Source organism: Mesoplodon mirus, assembly GCF_964341445.2.
Source record: "Mesoplodon mirus genome assembly, chromosome: 2".
NCBI lineage: Eukaryota > Metazoa > Chordata > Mammalia > Artiodactyla > Ziphiidae > Mesoplodon > Mesoplodon mirus.
In genome coordinates this window covers 37945455-37967962 of record NC_138977.1, presented here as the reverse complement: position 1 = coordinate 37967962, position 22508 = coordinate 37945455, and the positions used below count along the sequence as shown (strand labels likewise).

General features: G+C 37.2%; 1 protein-coding gene across 1 annotated transcript in view; it reads left to right on the top strand.

Moving 5' to 3' along the window:
* The window catches only part of CDS1 (CDP-diacylglycerol synthase 1), a 70798-nt gene that overhangs the window by 29079 nt on the left and 19211 nt on the right, over nt 1–22508 (top strand). The window contains exons 3-7 of the mRNA XM_082608941.1: nt 1769–1865; nt 7288–7385; nt 9833–9972; nt 19947–20005; nt 21722–21804. Coding sequence (XP_082465067.1) covers nt 1769–1865; nt 7288–7385; nt 9833–9972; nt 19947–20005; nt 21722–21804 — 477 coding nt within the window. The remainder of the gene's footprint in view (nt 1–1768; nt 1866–7287; nt 7386–9832; nt 9973–19946; nt 20006–21721; nt 21805–22508) is intronic.

The following is a 22508-nucleotide window of genomic DNA, read 5'->3' as shown; positions in this document are numbered from 1 at the left end:
CTACCGTTCTCTGCCTGCCGTTCAGAGCCAGCCCTTTAACATTAGAGGTACACTTGGACCTTTCAACTCCCACCAAGGACTGATTTCTGACACTTGGGTAGTGTCCTCTTCTCTAGAAGAGGTTCTCAGTAATTCTGAGTCTGAGAATCAGTTATGAAGGAGGGCTAAGTACATTTCTGAGGTTCGTGCAAGGAAGACAGGATTATTACCAGGAGACTGGCTTATGGTCCTTCATGTACCTCTGACTAGCTGTGCGACCTAGCCCAGTTTCCTAATCCATTCATTCATCCTCAAAGAGTTCGTTCTATTAAGTCAAATAGAACCTTTCAGCTGGAGCATTTTTGATTCTGCATTCATTTCAGTTCAGCCCCAAAGCTTACCGTCTCATGAAAAATGTGTGAGTCTACATACTTAACTAAACAGTAGAGGGAAAGAAAGTTGGGTAAGTACAATTTGACCACCTTGTGAAAAACCTTGGAAACTATATAAAAGAGTTTGGACTTAATGTTGGCATTTTAGGTCTTGTGTGCAGAAAGGACACGATCAAAGGGATATTTGAGGAAGAGTAGTTAGGGGTATCTAGGCTATATAGGAGAGTGATTGAAAGCAGGGAGTGTAATCAGTATTCAATAAATGGATGAAATCAGCTAATATTTCTGTTACAGAGAGGAGAACGAGGGCTTGTGCATAGAATACAGTGCACATATGTTACTTTACGTTGGGTCAAAATCTCTTGTGATATAATTTAAATGTTAGCATTCGAATTAATAGAAATCAGGAAATTATTTAAACACTTTACTGTGAGTAAAATGAGTGTAGAATGAATAAACCCAGAGGGCAGCAGTTTTAGATTCAGAAAGCATCATGCTTCTATAGGTGTTGTTAGAACGATCTGAGGTGTTCCATACAGTGGCTGCTGACATTTCTTATGACGTAGCCACATAAAGAGTGAAAATATTTGTAAGGTACACTGGGGGTGAAGTGTGAGGCTCCTGCGGTGATGGGGGGCAGGCAGATGGGCTCCCCAGGCCCTTACTGACAGCAGAGGGTCGAGGAGGTCAAGTCTCAGTCTACCGGGGACCAGCCAGGTGTGCCTTAGGGAATCTGTGCTCTAAGCACCAGCAGAGGCCCAAGGGAAGAGAATACTTTTCTACGAAAGGCTCTGTCCCGCAGGAAAGCAGGCAGCACACGCTGAGCAACAGAAAGAACTGACCTTCCGTCTGGCCTTGCCCTCAATGACGGACCTCCCCACACCTTCCTCATTTCCCTGAAATTGCGGTGCTCTCCAGTTACAGTTCCGCATTGTCCTTTCTTTACTTTTTCTCACTGCAAGGCCATGCTCTCTGTTCTACACCACCTTAAAATCCATACTCTTTTTATCCACCACACGGAAGGACAGACGCCCTTTGGGAGGGCTGTGCACCTGGCTCCTCCTTCCCACCTGAGTGGCCCCGGGCGGAACGTGCGCACACCTGCGTTGGCCACCTCACCTCCCAGCCTTGCGATTCATCCTCGTTCACATGGAGCAAAAACTAGTTTTTTTTCTTCGGCTAACAGAATTTTTACATTTCCTTTAGCTCTCAGTGAGTGAGTGAATGCTATTGGTTTGTTTGGTTGGTTTGCGTTGTTGTTATTGTATAAGGTAAAGTATAGGGGATTCCTAAAATATAGTTAAGGGAAACCTGTAAGTCTGGCAACTCATTACTGAAACAACACACAAAAATTTAAGAACACGTTAATGCTAACTCTACAAATATTTCCTTTTTAGGTGGAAAAACTGGTGGATTCGTGGAATTCTTACTCTAACTATGATTTCATTGTTTTTCCTGATCATCTATATGGGATCCTTTATGCTGATGCTTCTTGTAAGTGTTTGCCCAAGTGTCTCTTGCGTTGTTTTTCAGCATTGATATTGAAGTAAGTTTGAGCACGTCATGAAAAAGAAGGTGGTTCAAGACTTGACAGCAGCAAATTTAGTTCCTTTAAGCATCTTCTGGTTCATGAAATGACCTGGACTAATCTTTTCCATTTGCAAATTGGCCTTTCAGTGTGTATCAAGTATACGTGATATTCAGTAGATACACAACTTTGTGTCAGACATTGCACCAAGCATTAGGTAGAACAGAAACACACACACCACACATGACTTCAACGTATATGACTATTAGCTAGATCCCTGACTTCAGGGGACGCATTCTAATGGCAGAGACATGTAAGTAACCATATGAATAAATGGTGTGGTAAATGAGTGGAATAAACCCCATGATAGATCTTGTTGGAAGAGCACAGTAAAAAAATGACCTCATCCAGTCTGAGAGAGAGATGAGGGAAGACTTCCAGAGGAGGTGATGCGAAAGCTGAGTCATAAAGAAGCACTGGACGGGGGAGGGCATTCCAAGTTGGGGATATCAGGGGCAGGGGTGTAGTAAGGAGAGATTGTGGTCCGTTGGGGGGTTTGTGAGTTATACATGTGGAGAGTGTCTAGGGATGAGACTAGAGAGGCAAGCAAAAGCCATTCTGGGAGTTTGGGATTTTGTTGTATATGGGAAGCCCAACAAGTTATGAAGTCAGACACATTTTTTCAGCTTTTAATTCATTCATTTAACACACGCTTCAGGATGCCTGCTACATGCCAGGCAGTTCTGGGGAATGATGCAGTCGTGCTGAGAAAAATGCACCTGTGTCTGCCCTCATGGAGCCTACTGTCTACATATTAAAGAACTGATCAGATATGTAATCATAAACTGCAGTAAGCATTTGAAAAAAAGAATTGGATGCTATGAGAGCAAAGGGGGGAGCCAGGAGACTTTCCAGACTTTATCCAGTGCCCAGCATCTGCACTGCGATCTTGAAAGTTGAGTAGGATACACTAGGGTGAAGGGGAGACCTTGGAGGAAGGATTTTCACAGCAAGGGATTCCCTGTGTATAAAAGCCTTTATATCTAAAGAAGTATGAAACACTTGAAGCCCAAAGTGATAGAAGTAAGAAGGAGAAATACATTGGTGACGAACATCACGCATTTCCTGGGTGCTGAACATGGTTTAGCAGTGAACAGCGAGGGCCTGCTCTTGGGGATAGGTACAGTGTCCCTCCTTTTTATTATTTGTCTTCATCCATCTCAATTGTATTTATGATGTTTATGTTAAGGGAACATGGATGGATATACACACACTTGGTACTCAATTGATACTACCTTTATGTGTTTTAAGGTATTATTTACATTCACAACCCTGACTAGGTCATTTATATTTTTATTTTGAGAAGTACACGTTGTACCTAGTTTGCGTTTGCCTTATAATATCAGCACTCAAAAATGACGAATTCGGGCTTCCCTGGTGGCGCAGTGATTGAGAGTCCGCCTCCCAATGCAGGGGACACGGGTTCGTGCCCAGGTCCAGGAGGATCCCACATGCCACGGAGCGGCTGGGCCTGTGAGCCATGGCCGCTGAGCCTGCACATCCGGAGCCTGTGCTCCGCAATGGGAGAGGCCACGACAGTGAGAGACCCGCGTACCGTAAAACAAAACAAAACAAAACAAAAAAAACCTGACGAATTCAAGAGAGTTTTATTAAAAACTTACTTCTAGCAAATGATAGTTACTATTTTAAGATGGAACTCATACTCATATTCCTTAAAATAAAAGGAGTTTTTTTCCTCCAACCTTCTATTTATAGTGCTTTAATTGTTGCAGTCACAGCTTGGAATCACACTTTCTAAGTGATGGAGTTGCTAAAGCATATTTTGATTTAAAGGTAGCTGTGAACATATAAAAGATATAAGAGGTTCCCCCACCCCTTCCTGGAACTCCTATAATAACTGTTTTAATTCACATTATTTAACTTATTTTTATTTTTTATTATTATTAATTTTTTTTTGCGGTACTCAGGCCTCTCACTGTTGTGGCCTCTCCCGTTGCGGAGCACAGGCTCTGGACGCGCAGGCTCAGCGGCCATGGCTCACGGGCCCAGCCGCTCCGCGGCATGTGAGATCTTCCCGGACCGGGGCATGAACCCGTGTCCCCTGCATCGGCAGGCAGACTCTAAACCACTGCGCCACCAGGGAAGCCCTATTTAACTTATTTTCAAATAGTGCATTAGTTTTTTTTCCCATTGTGAGAGTTATAAAAGTATATTGAAATTACTTTGGAAAATAGATAATTTAAAAAAAATCACCCCAACCCTATCATCAACCACCACGACTCAATTAATACTGCCATTTGATGTATTTCCTTTCATCTTTTTTCTTTTAAAAACCATGATTGTAATTATAGTGTGACTAAAATTTTGTATCCTTTTTAAACTAAATATTGAATGTTTTGTGTTGCTCCATGGTCTTTATAGCCATCAGCTTTAATACCTTCATCTACTCAATGAAATGTAGTACATCATAAGTTATTTAGAGCAGTGTGTTATTTTTAGACGTTCAGGTTATAGTCTGGTTTTTCTTTATTGTGAATAAAATTATCCTAAACATATTAGAATATAAAGCTTTTTCATATGCAGGATTATTTTCTTTAAATAGATTCCCAGAGTGAAAATAGGCCCTTTTATTTGGATAACACATAGTTCCAGCTCAACATATCTAAATCTGAACTTCTGTTCCATCGCCAGCCATTCTGCATAACTCTATCTACTTTTCCAAGCCTTCCCTGGTGGTGTTCTGCATTCCCCTCTCTCCCTTAGCTCCCCAGTTTCCTCAAGCACCAAATCCAGTCAGTTCTACCTCCTTGATGTCTCTCATTCCTTATACTCCACCCTCTTCTGGCACTTATCCATACTCATCTGGATGGTGGTATCTTGCCTGCCTTACTGTCTCTTCTCTTGCTGCTTCTCCAGTCAGTTCTTTCTACCTATGTTATCCCCAGACATTCACGTCTGATCATGTCCTTTCATGATCGGCACCACCTCCTTTGTGCAGCCTTTCATGCTGTTTCCTGTGGCGCTCTGACCAGACTCATCTCTCTCTACTTCTCGCCCCAGCTTTGTGTTCCAGCAGCTCTGGACTACTTGTAGTTCCCTTAACGTCCTCCTCCTCTCTTATGTACATGACTCTGTACATCCTTCTCCTTCACCCCAACTGGGCCCACCCCCACCCTTACCACAGGTTTTTTGTCTGCCTGTGCTTATATCCATGTGGCTATTTCCACATGGTATTGTAGTTGTGTGTGTGCTCCCTGAAAGACTATGCCTCTTTGAGAACAAAAACCCTGTATTATTTCTCTGAATCTTCAGTAACTAGCAGAGTATGTATTTACATATCGATTGTTGTTTTTAATGCTCATAACACATTAATCGGGCCAACAGAGTCCTACCAATGAATTGCTGCCAGTATTGATAGCATGGCGTATCAGTTTCTGTGTGATCACCCAGTTCTTAGTCTATTATTTTGAATTCCCTGTTTTCTATTTTCCCAGCAGTTCCATATTCTACTGGTAAGCTATAAGTGACAACCATATACATGTATGTGTGTGATATTAAAAATTCTTTTTTTCTTCTTTCAGTGAAACACCATATATAGTGCTAATGGTTGCTCTTGAACAAATGTATTCATAGAAGTAGCATCAGTTCATTTGATATTCTAAAAGCCCTTGGTTCTATAAATAGCATGACTTTGCCATTTTATCTTAACATCTAGCATTGTCCCCATTCTTGGATTATTATTGTCAAAAAAATGACTTGATGTTATACACAAAGGCTATTTGAAAGACAGTATTTAAATTTCCTCTTGTGTTTATAATATAACACATTTATGAGTTTTTCTTAAAAGAACTATTTGTAATAGTTTGGCATAATATTTTCTTACTGTATGGCTGAGGGGACACAACTACTTCTTTTTTTTTTTTTTTTTTTGCGGTACGTGGGCCTCTCACTGCTGTGGCCTCTTCCGTTGTGGAGCACAGGCTCCGGACGCGCAGGCTCAGCGGCCACGGCTCACGGGCCCAGCCGCTCCGCGGCATGTGGGATCCTCCCAGACCAGGGCACGAACCCGCGTCCCCCGCATCGGCAGGCGGACACCCAACCACTGCGCCACCAGGGAAGCCCCAACTACTTCTTTTAAGTATGTCATTGGACATGTACTAGGTATAGTGGGGAAAAATAGCTTAAGAATATCCTGGGCAGTAGGTTTGGGAAAGCTGATTTGTGGCGATCTCAAAAAGAAATCCCAAAGTATATTCTTTGGCAGACTTTGGTTAGCTCTTTCTGTAAAGGACCATATTGTTGTATTTTAGGCTTTAAGGAGCCACATATGTGTCTGTCATATAATCTTTGTTTTTTATTTTTAACTCTTTAAAAATATAAAATCCATTCTTAACTCCAGGGTTGTACAAAAACAAGCCCTTGGGTATATTCTCTAGAAGTTGAAAAAGTTAGTCTGCTATATTCACAAAGGTTTGAATCTCTTAGTTTATGGTGATGAGTGATCAGCTTGCCATTTGCTCTTTGAGTCTTGGAATTGTCTTAAGCCAAACATTGGATATGATGCTACAGTCTCAGAAATTACCTTTACCCAGATTGGTGGATTTAGCAGTTTGAAGGACAGCTACATAGACCATCAAAAAGGGATTCTTGAATATAAACCGATTTACTAGGCATGTGTATTGGACACTATGCAGACAGAACTGCATGGACTCACTTGACTGGCCAGCGGGGCTGCAGATGTAGAAAGCTGCTTATAATTTGTCAAGGAAGCACTGCTTGGGTTGATCAGAGATGTGTGTAGCTGGCTATGGGAGAGTTGGCATGGAGGGAAGAATGAAAAGCTCATGCCCAAACCCCTGGGTGACTGGGTAAAGATATTTTAGCTATTTGTCCTGATAGTATCTTTATCCTTCGCAAGACTACCAGGTTGAATGGTTAAAAATATATACAAGCAAACTTTCACTTATGATCATTTTCCTAGGATAACTCAAGAAACAAATGGACAGAAAGACCATCCATCTTGAGATGGACAACCACAAGAAATGAAGCAGTAATGAGGGATCAAGCCTAGTCAGCTGTGATCCCAATCAGACTATACCCCTCAAACTCTAAACTACAATGCCACCTCCTACCCCGGGAAGGATCTCTCAAACTTTTTGACTAAAACATTGTTTTGCTTTCCTCTTTGGGATATCACTTGATTATAGAGAAGTTGAATACTGAATTTTTGCTGCTGATATTTAGACTAACTAAAAGTGGGTAGGCTGAAGATTTTTAAAATACATGTGACAACAAGCTACTTATTAAATAACTAACCATAAATGTAAATATTGAGAAATGTATGTTAATGTTTTCTCTTGGTTTCAGGTTCTAGGCATCCAAGTGAAATGCTTCCATGAAATTATCACTATAGGTTACAGAGTCTATCATTCTTATGACCTACCGTGGTTTAGAACACTAAGCTGGTAAGTGACTTAAAACTGTTTCAGATATGAAAATCTGATTCTTTTCTAAAGTTTGTAAGGAAGTATCCTGATCAATCAGTATCTCCATGGTTGACCTTATAGATTGATTTTAAAGAAATATAAATTAAAAGAAAGAAATTGAATTTTGAGAGAAGGAAATTACCTTTAACTCTCCCATTTCAACACAACTATTTTCATATCTCATCTTTCACTCTTTGTAGAGATACCTGATTTAAATTGAATATAAACACTATTCTTGTGCTCTTTTTAAAAACCTCAGCATTATGTTCGACACATTTTTATATCCTTTATAATTACAATTTTAACAGAAAGTTTCATTTTGTAAAATGTTATGAATATGTGTAATCTTTTGCCTTATTTCCCCTCAATTGATATGAGACCACACACAAAATTTGATATTTCTACAAAGACTTGAAGATGAGATATGAAAATAGTTATGTTTTTTTTTGTTCTGTTTTGTCTGTTTTGGTCTTTTTTTTTTTTTTTTTTGAGTGATCAGTGGTTTATTCAGGACAGGAAAGCCCAAGCTGAATGTCTGTCTCCCTCCTCCCCTCCCATCCCCACCCCTGCAGGCTGGCCCACCTTCTCCAAAGCCCCCATAGGCCCCAGGATGCCGGCGGGGGGCAGGGGGCAGGGCAGTGAGAGGAGGGATGACCTCACCTTTGCTGCTTCTGGTTTGGTCTCCTCCAGGCCCTGGGCCCTGTGACATGCAACAAGGAGGGTAGTCAGAGGGAAGAGGAAGACTCTGGGGTCAGTGCATAAGGCACCCTGCTAAATATTTCAGGGCAGTTACCAGCCTCTGAAATATTGTATATGTACAAATGCATGTAAAATTACTACATAAAAATCACCAAATAATTTTAATATTTAAAGCTTTATATATTTTTAAAATTTTCTAGGTTTCTTAGTTATCAGGACCTTGAACATGAAACATGATAATATGATAGTTCATAATTAACCTAACAGGCCATGTCTTTGAATATAGTTGTTTGATTAGTATCAGCCAGAGGGGCCAGTATCTTATAACAAACGAATCACTTTTTGGGTTTACGGTAGTTGAAAACAGTTTCTTGGTTTTGTTAACACTTAATTTTTCCTTCGGGAAAGTTTCTTCATGAGTGGCAGTGTGTACAGGGAGTGTTAGGTAGATTAAGTAGTCGGAGAGTAATTAAAAGCTAAACCGTGCAGGATTGATTTTAAGTGTAGGGGGAAGAAAAAGGTAGGTCAAGATGGGCTCCAGTGATTGTAGAGGCTTCTTGGAGAAGGTGAGAGAGAAGCTGTTACTTGAAATAAAGACAGGCTTTGGCTAGAGAAGAGTGTTCTGGGTTGGGGAAGCATCACCCATCGGGTTTCAGATGTGGGACAGAAGAGGCATGTGCCACAGATGGTGAGATCTTCCTGGCCCTCCTGAGCAGAAGGTGTATATTTATTAGGGAGTAGTGGCCAAAAAGTTGGATTGGTGGCTGGAGTAGGCTGTGACAGCCTTACAGAGGCGACACAGTTTCCATTGTAGGAGAGAGAAAAATGGTAATACAGCTGATAAAAATTAAAATACTTCCCTTTGGGAGCAGTGGGGTGTAATTCCATTCATGAGAACCAGAGGGAAACCACCCCTTTCGTCTTCTGCTGCCCTCCTGGTTGCCTAGGACTCTGCCCTTCTAAGGAGGAGTCCAGGAGGAACCCTAAGGCAGTGTTTCTCAGCCTTTTGTTCTGGCTCACACATGCTCCCATCAGCAAAATCTCATGAGTTCAACTTCTCCCTGAGGACAAAGATATACCAGAACTGGGAGAAAGGACAGGCCATTTATCAAGTTTTTAAAGTTTTTCCCAGAGATTTTTACCCGCTGCTAGCTCCGTTCCCCACAGCTACCCTTTTTGAGTCACTGCTCAACTAGAGTGCATCTGGAGCATTGAGAAGAGGGGGCAAGACCCCAGTGTGTGCAGGGCAGGAGGGTGGAGGTTAGAGGTCAAATTACCTCTACCTTTTTTTCCTGTTGATCTTCCCTAGGGCAGGTGGGAATTTGGCTTAGGATCTTTACAAAACATTAGACCTGTGAGTAGCTGGGAGTGAATTTTCATTATAAACTTAATGCTGTGTGTGTGTGTGTGTGTGTGTCTGAGAGTGTATGAGAGAGAGTGAGTGTATGTCTAGTATTTTCTACATTGTTTCCTAATTATCTGTCTCTGGCATTTAGATATTGAGCTAAATAAAGGCATGAACTATTCAGTAAATTTTTGTTGACTGATAAGTTTGAAATTAAGTTTAAAACAGGAAAAAAAAGCATTTTGGTGGAATATATCATGAACTGGTCTTCTCGACTTGGTTTTGAACTTTGTGTCATCATCAAACTGTAGAAAATAGTTTTGTTGAGTTTGAGGGGAAAAAAATTTCAAATCTAAAGAAGCTAATTGTTTTAATATTATAGGTACTTTCTACTGTGTGTAAACTACTTTTTCTATGGAGAGACTGTAGCTGATTATTTTGCTACATTTGTTCAAAGAGAAGAGCAACTTCAGTTCCTCATTCGCTACCACAGATTTATATCATTTGCCCTCTATCTGGCAGGTAAGTTAAGGAAAAAAGTCTTTATTGATATGTAGCCAATATATGTTACATGCTTATATTTATTTGTTATTTAAATTTATAACATCCTTTATTTGTTACATTTTAATCCAGCTTCTCTTTGTAAAATGTCTCATATATAAAGCTATTTCTTTCATCACAGTCTTAAGCAGTAGTCACTCCGTAATGGTGGTTTAAAAGAAAGTACTTGCTTAATAGTCACTCCATATATTTGAAAATTTTCTTCACAAATTATATTAAAGGCACTTTTAAATATATGGGTTATTAAGTATAATTTATAAAGAAACTTTCACATATGTATTGCTTTATTTGTTCCTAGGAAATAGAGTTTTCATATAGAATTATTCAGGGTACTTAGTTTTCCAGACATGGTTTATTATATATTCATTTATATATATATATATATATATATATATATACATATTTGTTTATATTAGGCTATGCCACATGTTTTTATGATTTTAGATTAAGAATCAGATACTTAGGATAACATTAGAATTAATAGATTTTTTTCCATTAAAGTTTACCAATCATAAAAGAAATTTCTAAGAAATTGATTTAGATATGTACTGTTTAAAAATCAGATTGCCAGTATGAATCCTGGTTCCACCATTTACTAGCTGAATAAACTTTGGGAAATTTAATTAATTTACCTGTGCCTCAGTTTCTTTGTCAAGCACTTAGAACAGTACCTGGTACTATTTAAGTATTTATCATTATCATTATTTCTACTTTTAAAGGAGGAAATGAAATTTATTTGTGAGTTTTCACTTTAGCTTTTAATAGTTACTGTTTTAGCTGCTAGGAGTTTCTCATAAATAAATTCTTCTCCAGTTAATACAATTTTGGAAACTGAATACAATATGGATGACTTCCATTTCTCATTAAACAAAAAAATATACAGAGTGTGTGGGGAAGAATGTCCAGTCCTTTAAAAGTATGTCATTTATATTCAGTAATTATGATCTTTTTCATGGTGTTCAATTTTAATAAACACCCCTGCAGATCTTGGTCTCTATTTTATTTCTGATTCTAGGAAGCCAGAGAATGAAATACAATCTGAAATGATATTGGTAATTTTCAGAGAATCATTTTTGGGGCAGGGGAACCCACATTTTCCAAAGAAATTTCCTGTTTTACTTTCAGGTTTTTTGTTAAGTCCAGTTTTCTCAGTCCATTACTTAATTTTTTAAAATTATAAATGATATGTCTAAAGTACATTCTTGGAAATAGATATTGAATGTAGATATCTTCATTTTTGGAAATACATATTGAAAAGTATTTGTTCTTTCAAGGGCAAAAGAAGTTATTCATTCTAAGGTAGTTATTTCATTTTAAATTCTCATCAGTTTAGAAGAATCATGATTATTAGAGAGATTAATTATGACTGCTAACAGCTAAAATTTTGGAGAATAATATGCTTGACTCTGATTTTATGTTCATTAAACCTCATCTGTGACATTTTTTTTCATGGTAGAAAGAAATTTTGCATAGTTTCTCTTATCAGACAAACACGTTTGATTCATTTTGTTAAATGTAAGGTAAATTCTGGGATGGATTCTTTACTATTACAGGAGAGAAGCATACTGTACCTTCTTAGTCTATATTTTTACTGGCAAGACTTCTTATTAGCAAGAAAACTGTCTGTAATAACAATAACTTTATTTCGTATATAATTATTCTTATAATTACTTAATAGTAAAGTTGTGATTAATTAAAATATAAATCATTAACATATGTCCATTAGTTAAAAAATCTGATAATGTCAAAAGAATCTGCTAATGTTATTGTTAATGTAAACAATAACCCTGCACCCCAACACTTGCAGATTGTTTTCATTTTTCTAAGTAATATGCCTATTTCTTAATTTATTTAGGCATTATCTATTGACTTCCTGTAATAACCTCTCTCTTTTCCATACTCAGTTTTTTATTGTCATTATTTATATTATTAAATAGGTACCTAAAGTATCACTTCCTATAGAGCCAAATAGTATCTTTGATTACATTTCCATTCTTTTACAACTTTTTGCTTTTCCTGCCCTTAATAGCTGCTCTTTACCTTTTCTTTTCCACCTTCATAAATTTCTGTGTAGGAATCCTTAATTTTCCTTTTGAGTCTGTCCCATGTCTGTTGGTCATTTTTTCAGATGTTCACAGAAATCAGAGAGTTGATTAGTTCCCGTTTTTCCTGGTGACCTTTATCCCAGGGACGTCTGGGCTCCTGTTCCTGTTTGGACTGGCTGCTTGTAGGCCTGCTGTCAGCTGTCCCCTCATGATTTGGCTTTTCCTGTGTCTTCCAATTTCTAGAATAACACCCTCATTCTGCTGCAGCATAGCCTCTAATAGTTTCCTATGAAATGTGCTTAGAAGGTAAATGTTTTATGTTCATACATTTCTAATAATATCTTTGTTCTCACAATTGGCTGCTTTGGCTAGGGTTCCACTTACTAGTAGTAGACTGGTACTTAGTCCTCTAGTTTAGAAGCCCAAGCCGTAACCTAGCCTTCCAGTGAGCTTTCCTGTTCAGTTTTCTCTAGAAAATACTTCTACTTGTCCCTGATTTCTCAGATCTGCTGAAAGTCATCCAGTCGGTTTACCAGCTTCCAAATTTTGTAGCCATTTTTCTTCTTTTTTTCCTTGACATTTCTTCAATTCTCTTTGCTCTGTAGGTTTTTGCCTTAATTTATTTTAACATAATTTAGTGGGCTACCAGGACGGAAGAGAAAGAAATGTAATACATGAACAATTTAAAAACAGAAATCCTTGATTAGTATTTTATTGTTCCCTTGGCTTAAAACAACAGCTAATTTTTTTCTCCTGGTCCTGTGGATTGACTGGGCTTCACTGGGCAGTTCTAACTTAGGGCCTCCCCTCCAGTTGCAGTTAGATAGCGGTAGTGCTGGTCATATGTGTCCTAAGTGGGCTAGACATCCATGGTGGCTCACTCTCACGGGCATGGTTAGTGCTGGCTGGTGACCCGGGCACCCGAGTGTGGGCTCTCCATGGAGCTTGGCTCTCTCAGCACCATGCCTGAGTTCTGAATAGGGAGGGTGCCAAAAGCCAAGCATCTCAAGAGTCCTTACCTAGGTTGGTTTTTTAAAACTAGTTTTTAAAAATGAAAACATAATACATTCCCACAGTAAAAATTCGGGCTGAAAAGGAGTATTCCGTGATATCTCCCTCCCCTCTCAGAGCCTTACTTACTCTTTCCAGGGGCTTCCTACCACTATTCAGACATTATTTGAGTATTCAAGCTTATATGTTTATATCCTCCTTCCCTCATTTTTGTACACAAATGAGAGCAGACCATCCTGCACCTGTTTTTCCCACTTAATATAGCTTATTTGTGGTTTTATATTGGCACATCTAAACTTATCTCACTTTTTCCATATCTTCAGTTACAGCTGATGTGCATACAGCAAAATCTGATGGGTAGCATGTCAGAAAATAAGGCAACTACTATTTCCTTGCTTTGCATTTGCTCTAACTTATACTTGAAAATAACTTCTCAATTGAGGGAGTAAAGACAATGTAATTTATTTTCTTTCTTGTTTCTTTTTATAACATTGTATACATGATAGCCTCCCAACCAACCCTTTTCAGTCATTGTTTCTTCATTCCCTAAAATTTCTGACTCTACTTTTATAAAACAAAATCAGTATTTCTTCTTTTTTCTAACTGATTTCCACCATGGACATAGCTTACCACTTGCTTTTTTATAGAATCATGGAAGCTTATTGAAATTCATCAGTGTTGTTCCTTCAACAAACATTTGAGTGCTTTCCAAGTGCCAGTACTGTACATGGTGTTGAGGATACAAAGGGAAATAGGCTGGTAGCCTGCCTTCCAGGGTCTTGCACCTGCTGAGACACATGTCCCCTAGTTCATTGCTGGAATGTGAACAAGGATCTCTAAGAGCATAAAGAAGGGGAAGGAGGGCCTTGCTTTGCTGGGGTGGGAAGGCCATAGAACACCTTGAAGAAGAGATGACAGGTGTCGTGAGAAGCAAAGAACAATCAGGTGTTTGCCAGGTGGACAGAAGGAAAGGGCATTCCAGGAGGAGGGAACAGCTGTACAGTCTTGAGAATGAAAGAGGGTGGCATGTTCAGGACCAGTGAGAGGCAGTGAAGGTTGCAGAGGTAAGCAGGAGCCCCGTCTTGAGAAGCTTTGTGTATTGTGGGAAGAGTTTGGGCTTTATCCCAGGAAAATCACTGGAGGATTTTAAGCTAAGAGATGATATAACCAGATCTGTAATTAAATGAAGGATGAGTTGGGTAACGTTAATAGGGTGACAAGATAGGAACCTGTTGCTCTAATTCATACTAAATATAATGTAGGCTTGGCCTGAGGTTTATATTTAACACTAAGAGGGTTATAAATTTTAAAAAATTATGGGACTTCCCTGGTGGTCCAGTGGTTAAGACTCCGAGCTCCCACTGCGGGGCGCGGGTGTTCAATCCCTGGTTGGGGAACTAAGATCCCACATGCTGCATGGCACGGCCAAAAAATTAAAAAAAAAAAATTAAAATACTGTGGGCTGATCTTAGAAACCAACTGCTATTTATGATAGTTTATGAAAAATTGTTTTGTATCCCAAATTATTGGCTTGAAATGTACTTTTTGTTGAGATAATTATGTATTTCCATGTAGTTTTAAGAAATAATAAAAAATCCCTTATGCACTTTGCCTAGTTTCCACCAATGGTAATATTTTGAAAAATTACAGTGTAAGATAACACCAGGATATTGACATTATTACAGTCTTACAAATGTATTTTTTTTTTTTTCCTTTTTTGCGGTACATGGGCCTCTCACTGCTGTGGCCTCTCCGTTGCGGAGCACAGGCTCCGGACACGCAGGCTCAGTGGCCATGGCTCACGGGCCCAGCCGCTCCGTGGCATGTGGGATCTTCCCGGACTGGGGCATGAACCCGCGTCCCCTGCATCGGCAGGCAGACTCTCAACCACTGCGCCACCAGGGAAGCCCCTTACGAATGTATTTTTAAAGCAAAACTTTTTTTTTTTTTTAAAGTATAGTTGATTTACAATGTTGTGTTAGTTTCTGGTGTACATCAAAGTGATTCATATATAAATTCTTTTTCATGTTCTTTTCCATTTTGGTTTGTTACAGGGTATTGAATATAGTTCCTGTGTTATACAGTTGGCACTTATTGTTTATCTATTTTATATATATTTTATAGATTGCATCTGCTAACCCTCAAATCCTAATTTATCCCTTCCCCACCCCTTTTCCCCTTTGGTAACTGTAAGTTTATTTTTTATGTCTATGAGTCTGCTTCTGTAAAACACAACTTTGTAGTAAGCTAGGAGCTGCTGGGATAAGAGATGAAACTTCCAATATAAATTATTCATAGTATTCTATATCTGTTATCATTTTACACGTGTCCTAAATATGGTCCTGTTAAACGACCATAAGCACTCACTTTGTGTTTCTCTTGTTTTTTTAATTTCCAGTGCCTAGCACAGGGTCTGGCATTTAGGTTCCCAATACACATTTACTAGATGAATGATCAAGAGGCTGAGAACATGCACGTCCACACACAGTGCTTTTTAGAGAGATTTTTTTTCAGCATCAGTGTTTTGGTTGCTGGGTCTTGAGGCCTTACTGGTGATTCTTGAAATGATTAGCAACGTTCATGAGCTTAGTCTAGCAAATGAAGGTAGACTTTAAAACAGGAGTGAGGAAATAGAAAGTGTGCTCTGTTGAGATATTTGTACCTTTCTCTCAAATTATGCTGATAAAAATCTCTGGAATTCTTCTTGTTAAACAGCATTCCAAGGGTCCTGTCCAAATTTTAGTTCTGCAGTGGTCAAATGACTTTTATAGGTCTTAGCAGATTTAAAAAGCAGAGACAACACAAGCTCTTTCATTGAAGTTGAATTTTATTAAAATAAAATGTATATATATCCAGGTCTGACCCACTCACCAAGGCCCACCACATTAAATGACTTGTTTAATATTATACCAGATGACTCACTGACTAGGACCTGGAAGTCATTCTGACACTTAGATAATTTTGTTGTAAAATGAATTTGAGTGATAGCAAAAAGAAAATTATAGGAACAACATTTTCTCTAGAGTCTGGATATATTTTAAAAAGATCTTGGTGCCTTGGATTTGGGGCTCTTTAGAAACCAGAGCAACTATGTGATTACATGTCTAGTAATGATGGGGTGAATAAGCTTAAGATGTTGGACCCTTAATATCATCACCTTAAGATCTCTTTATCCAACCAGTGATAGGCATATTAAAGGCGTATTAAGTTTAGTGGTTTGTTTTTTGTTTTGTTTTGTTTCTGCTTGTATTTGTGCATGGCTAACTGTTTTGACTTCTTTTTAAAAACCCTTAAGGGTAAGTTATGACTTGAATATAATACTTTGAATTCAAGAAAAATTAATGGACATATAAGATGAAATTATAGCTAAAATTAATGCATGATTAAGATTTTTTTTCCAAATATCCTGAATATCTTTTATCTCAAAGTATGTTGATGAAATCTTTGAAAGATGTCACAAACAACTGTTCATAAAGGACTGTATCTTCAGAACCACTTACAGTTTTTAAATTAAGATGATTAGAATCTATACACGTCAGTCTTGTTCTATACCTTAAACTCACCGTGCAGATTAAGAGAAAACTTTTCTCTATTTTAGCTAATATAATGGTTGGTTTGTGTGAATTTCTACAGTGCATGTTCAAACTTTTTTTTTTTTTTTTTTTTTTGCGGTATGCGGGCCTCTCACTGTTGTGGCCTCTCCCGTTGCGGAGCACAGGCTCCGGATGCGCAGGCTCGGCGGCCATGGCTCACGGGCCCAGCTGCTCCACGGCATGTGGGATCCTCCCAGACCGGGGCACGAACCCGTGTCCCCTGCATCGGCAGGCGGACTCTCAACCACTGCGCCACCAGGGAAGCCCTGTTCAAACTTTTTTAAAACAACTCAGTTGTATTCTAGTGGCTGAATATGGGCACACATAATGCAGTGTGCTTCTGAATTTGTTGAACATGATGTTTGAAATGTTTTGGAGTTTGATTAGTTAGGGAAGTGTAATGAAAAATACAGCCATGTGAAAGAGTAAAGGATGAGTCAGTAAGCTCCAGTATTTAATCTTGGGTCCATCTTAGTTTGTTTTTTGAGTTAAGGAATGCATGTGTTTACTGAATTGGTTAATCACCAATAAGAAATTTTTAAAATAACTTGATTATTTCTTTATATTTTCCTGTCTCTTCAACTAGATTATGAGCTCCTTGAGTGGAATGAATGTCTTATCCATTTTTTTGTATCTTGTGTCTGGTGCATCTGAAGTGCTCCATAAATATTTTTTGATTGTCCATTTTTTCAGAAATTTCCTCTATCCAATCTTTTGGACTTTTCAATGCCTTTTTTTCCCCTTCACCTCTCCTGACTGCTTTAGAAATCTCATCTCATTCTTTTTTGTTCTTTTTGAATATAATTGTCTGTAATCTATTGGGTAACTGGCTCTCCCTAACCACCTGGGAACTCCTTGATACTGGGCAACAGGATATACACATCTTTGCATGGACAGCACAGTTCTGTTTATATAAATGGTGATCACTAAGTGCAACTAAACATAATTATATATCAAGAACTGTATGTTAGGAAACTTTTTCAATGAATACTTTTGTTTACAATACTGTAACAAATCCTATGATTTTAATTGGAAATATAACCGTACAAATGTTCTTTGTTAATTGGGGAAAAAGTAAAACTATGGATCTAAATGTATATAAAGTTATCCTTTCCAGAGATTTATTGAAATATAGCATGTATGTATTTTTACACGGTTAAACAAAATATACACATAGCTAGATGGTTGTGAATGAAAAAGTAAACTTATGTTTCTTTTTTGGATTCTTTTTCTTTGAAAATAATACTTAACCTTAGATATGCTAGGAAAACACTTTACATCCTCTTCTTCCACATTCAGAGAATTGTATTATTTTAATGTGTCTAGGAGTCAGATAATTATATCCTTTATTAGAGCACCCTAAACAGCTGCATTGCTACTGGTTGATTTAACAGTGAAATTGGATCAGGTAAAAGTGAGTTCCCAAGACTGTCCTGGATAAAAATCATCATTAGGAAAGTACTGAATAAGCCTGCTGGTAATTTTATTTGAAGAAGTGCTTAAGGGTGAATGGTATTATATAATTTCAAGAAAGAGACAAACCAAACGTGTTGTACTAGTATTTGTGAAGAGGTAAGTCATAGTTAATGATGTTGAGAGGTTCCCGAGGCTGTGCTGGGAGAGCCAGAGAGGTCCGTTTGGACAGAAGGGGAGGTTCCAGAGGCATCTGTCTTGCCTCTGCTTTGCTTTTACCCCATTAGCCTTTGAACCAAGTCCAATCTACATTCACCTTTAACCATGGACCAATGGCATAAAGCAGCATAGAAATTTCATTATTCCTTAAGCCAAAAAATAAATCTACCTGCTATTGAAGAGAAATTTAAAAGCAATGATTTTTAAAAAGGTCTTTTATGCTACTGGTGATTTCAGTGCCATGAATTCCATGTTTTAATCTCCCCCTACCCCACCTTGCTTCCTTTCTTATTCTCAAGAAAGTGACATATGGCTGTCAGTTTACCTCTACTCAGAGAATGTTTCCATATTTCTTTTGCAGTTCAATCAGTTAGATTCTATAGGTGACAAATAGGAGGTGAGGTAGGATCTGGGAGCCAGTGAGCATTCTCTTCCTTTATCATCATCCTTTACACTGACATTACAAATCGGTCATCAAAAAATAGCTGCCAGCAGCTGCTGTTTGATTCTTCGCTCTGGTCAGAGTAGTATCAACCTTGCTTACTCTAGTGGGTAGAATTGCCTTGGTAAGTATAACTTAGATATACAAAGTCTAGTACTTATTTCATATGGGATAGATTAGGTGACAGTTCGTTTTCTATCTTAGAGAACTCTCTAAAGATATTGCAGAATAGAATGCATGGGTAGCTGTTTAGCTGAAATTAAACTTGGCTTATGCATTTCCAGTATCTACTTCTGTAAAAAAAATAATTATCTTTAGAACTTTACTGATATATTGGACAAAAAGTGCTTCATATTGCCTCCCATTATTTAGTATATAATTATTAGATTTCATTTCATTAGGTAGAATTTTTATTTAGTAAAATTTTATGGTAATAAATTTGTAGGATATAAACAGAAACACAAATACTGTTTGTACATCATGAAATTATTAAGAGTATTATGTTTTACTGTAATTATTATAACATGGGTCTGAGAAATTTCAAATCACACTTAACCTGAATCTTGCTGATGATAGTTTATGGAACCACGAGACTCTTGAGAGTCATTAGGATCTAAGGGTTTAACTCTTTTCTAGCCCCGTGATCCCCAGTAAATTAATAAAGTCCTTTGTGTGTTTTTCTTCATCTGTAAATTGGAGATGATAATAGGTACCTACATCATAGGAAGGTTGGAAGGGTTAAATGAGTTAATGCTTATCAAATGCTTAGACAAGAGCCTGGAAAATAGTAAGTGTTCAGTAGATGTCAGCTGTCATAATAATTATTATTAATTTTTATATTATATAGAGATTGAAACATTCCACACAGACATTTGATGGATTGACTAGCAAATAAATTTTAGTGAACTGAAATTCAGGATCTGTTTTTCCATGTCCACACATTAGCAAGGGACTAATTCACTTAATTAATGCAGGAGATGTTTATTGAATTTATGCCATGGACTATATTAGGCATTTTGGAGAATACAGGATCATTTCCCTCAAGAAACTTTTACTTAAAATGCTTAATAGAAGAGCAGGAGAGAGAGCGTATGAGTGAGTAGCTAAATTATAGCTAGGTGTGGTATAGAAATTTGGCTTATATGAGCTCAGTGAATCTTAAACTTTGTAACAAATTATATACAACAAGCCATGTTTTTTGTTCTTGAACAGGTTTCTGCATGTTTGTGCTGAGCTTGGTGAAGAAACATTATCGTCTGCAGTTTTATATGGTGTGTATTAACCATTATTCTGTAGTCACTATATGTAATAAAAACCTTCACCTTTATTTTTTTCTGTAGTGAAAAGATATAATCTAATCTGCTAGTTGCCTAAATGTGAGGGATATTTGAATTTTGGATTACTATTATATATAAAAAGTTGAAGTTGAAAATTTTTTGAGGATTTAACAATTTTAACTGTTTCCAAAGTTTTCCTAAAAACTTTTTCTTTGAATATTTTCAAAGGCTATAAAATTAAATTCAAGTATTTGGGCTCCCTAAATTTGTAGAAATTTGAAGTGTTTCCACAGTCTCCTGAACAGTTAGTAAGTCTTGGAAACATCTACCATCTTTTTGTATGGAAAGTAGCTATGTTTACTTGCTCTTAGCCTGGGCATAAGGGGAACAGAGCTTACATTTTCTTGGCAGCTGTGGTTAGTTATACAGTCACATGATTCTTTGTGGCCAAAGATATTTCATTCAGTGTATCATTGAACAGTATTCAGTGTTTTATGAAGTTTATCATTGTACATGATAACCTTCTCTTATTTCCTTAAAAGGTAGCTAATTATAAGACTGTAAAACGCAAAATGTAGTATTTAGATCTGTGAATTCATGTATTAGTAAGGCTTGTTTTGGATTTGGGGTATATTTCCTATTTTTCATGCTGTGCTTTTTCCCATTAAGACATCCTGCTGAGCACCATAGCTGGGAAATTGTAGTATTTCTTACATTTCTAATTTCTGGGGGTCTTGAGAGGAAAGAGTAAAATTCTCAGTGAAAATCTAGAAACCATCAAGACAGATTAGAAATACTAGAATCTGCTATGAAAATATAAATGGTTCCTATTGGAAAAAAATCATTTATGCATTTGGAAGCAGTCAGGGTAGAAGAGAATTGGATTGTTTAAGCAGATGAAAATTAAAAAAAAAACCCAACCAATATAATATTTTTTTGCTGAAATGGAAAATAGGTTTATTTTGAATAAATCAAAATCCTAAGAATTTTTGAAAAGTCATAACTTCCAATAAAAATTATGAGACTAGTACATAGAAATGTTAGCGCTTTTTGTTCACAATTTGCTCATACTAATGATGCTAAAAGTAGTTAAAGTGGCCATCTCTCAGGCTAGATGGAATTGATGAAACACAGAGGACTGAGAATTTGAAATGGAGTACTGTCATTGCACAGAGCTGTGAAGATCAACTTTCAAGTATGAAAAGATTGAGTTTAAGGGCAATTGATCCCTGCTGGTTTGAATCATTTGAAGTTAGAAATAACTCTTTATGGGAAAATGGTACCATAGTGAACTCAGAGAAAATTCATTTTTAGCATTTCTAATAACTAGAGAATGCAGCCAGAGTAGAGTTTTAGCTCCTATCTGAATGCCACAGCAACACCATAAACTTCTCATTATCATTTTAATCTCATGATTCAAGATTATGGTTTATTTTTTAATATGTCTGTTTTAAACTTAGTAGTGTATCTCAGTATTATTAGCATTCCATTTGTGTATAAATTAAGGTTACTTTGTTAAATGTGTTCATGGTTTTCACATCTCAGTAGGTACTAAAATTAATGTAATTTACTAATGGCATTTATTTTGTATGACCTTATCTTATGAAATGTGACCAACAGTCATGCTGGAAATTTGTGTTTCAAAATTGCTTCGTGGGCTGCACTGATCCGTTGTGTTCACTAATTATTGTATTGTTGTGCTATTAACAGTTCGCATGGACTCATGTCACTTTACTGATAACAGTTACTCAGTCACATCTTGTCATCCAAAATCTGTTTGAAGGCATGATATGGTAAGGGGACAGTATTATGCTGCTTTATATTTAAGTCATAGCACTTTTAAAGCTCTTTTACATTGGACAATGTCTTACAGATTTCTACTAAAATGTACTATTTGTTGTTGCTCTATTCCATTAAAATAGCTTACTGAGTTTTGCTTACTGTTTGACAACTGAAGACAAATGCTTTGTTAACAACTGGAAAACTTCCTTATCCAGGTTTCAAATAAAATGCAGGAAGTCCTCATAAAAACACCAAACAATTAATTACATTTTCAGATGTTACTACACCTTAATATGACTTTTTTTTTAAAAAACAAAGAATTGCGTTTAAAAAGAGTGTATTGTTTATGTGGGATGCAAAAAAAAAAAAAAGAAAAAAGGGAAATTTTGCTTTTCGGCAAACAATGTGAAAGTTGGGTAAGTTCTACTCTGCCTTTATAATAGGAGTTGGTGTCCAGATTTCCGGTATTTGGACTTGCTATATAAGCAGTGGGTTGCAGATTCAGAAAGCATTTTTATCAGTTAAAAATTAGCTTAAATTATAACAATTATTATAAATTAAAAATAAGAGTGGAGAAAAACTTAAGATTTTAAGAAATCTGACTATATTTTCTCCACATTCTTTTAAAATACAGTAATTAAAATCTTCTATAATTGATGGGTTTATTCAAGATAAATTTGTTCCCTTGACAGGTTTGTGTTTTTATAACCAAGAT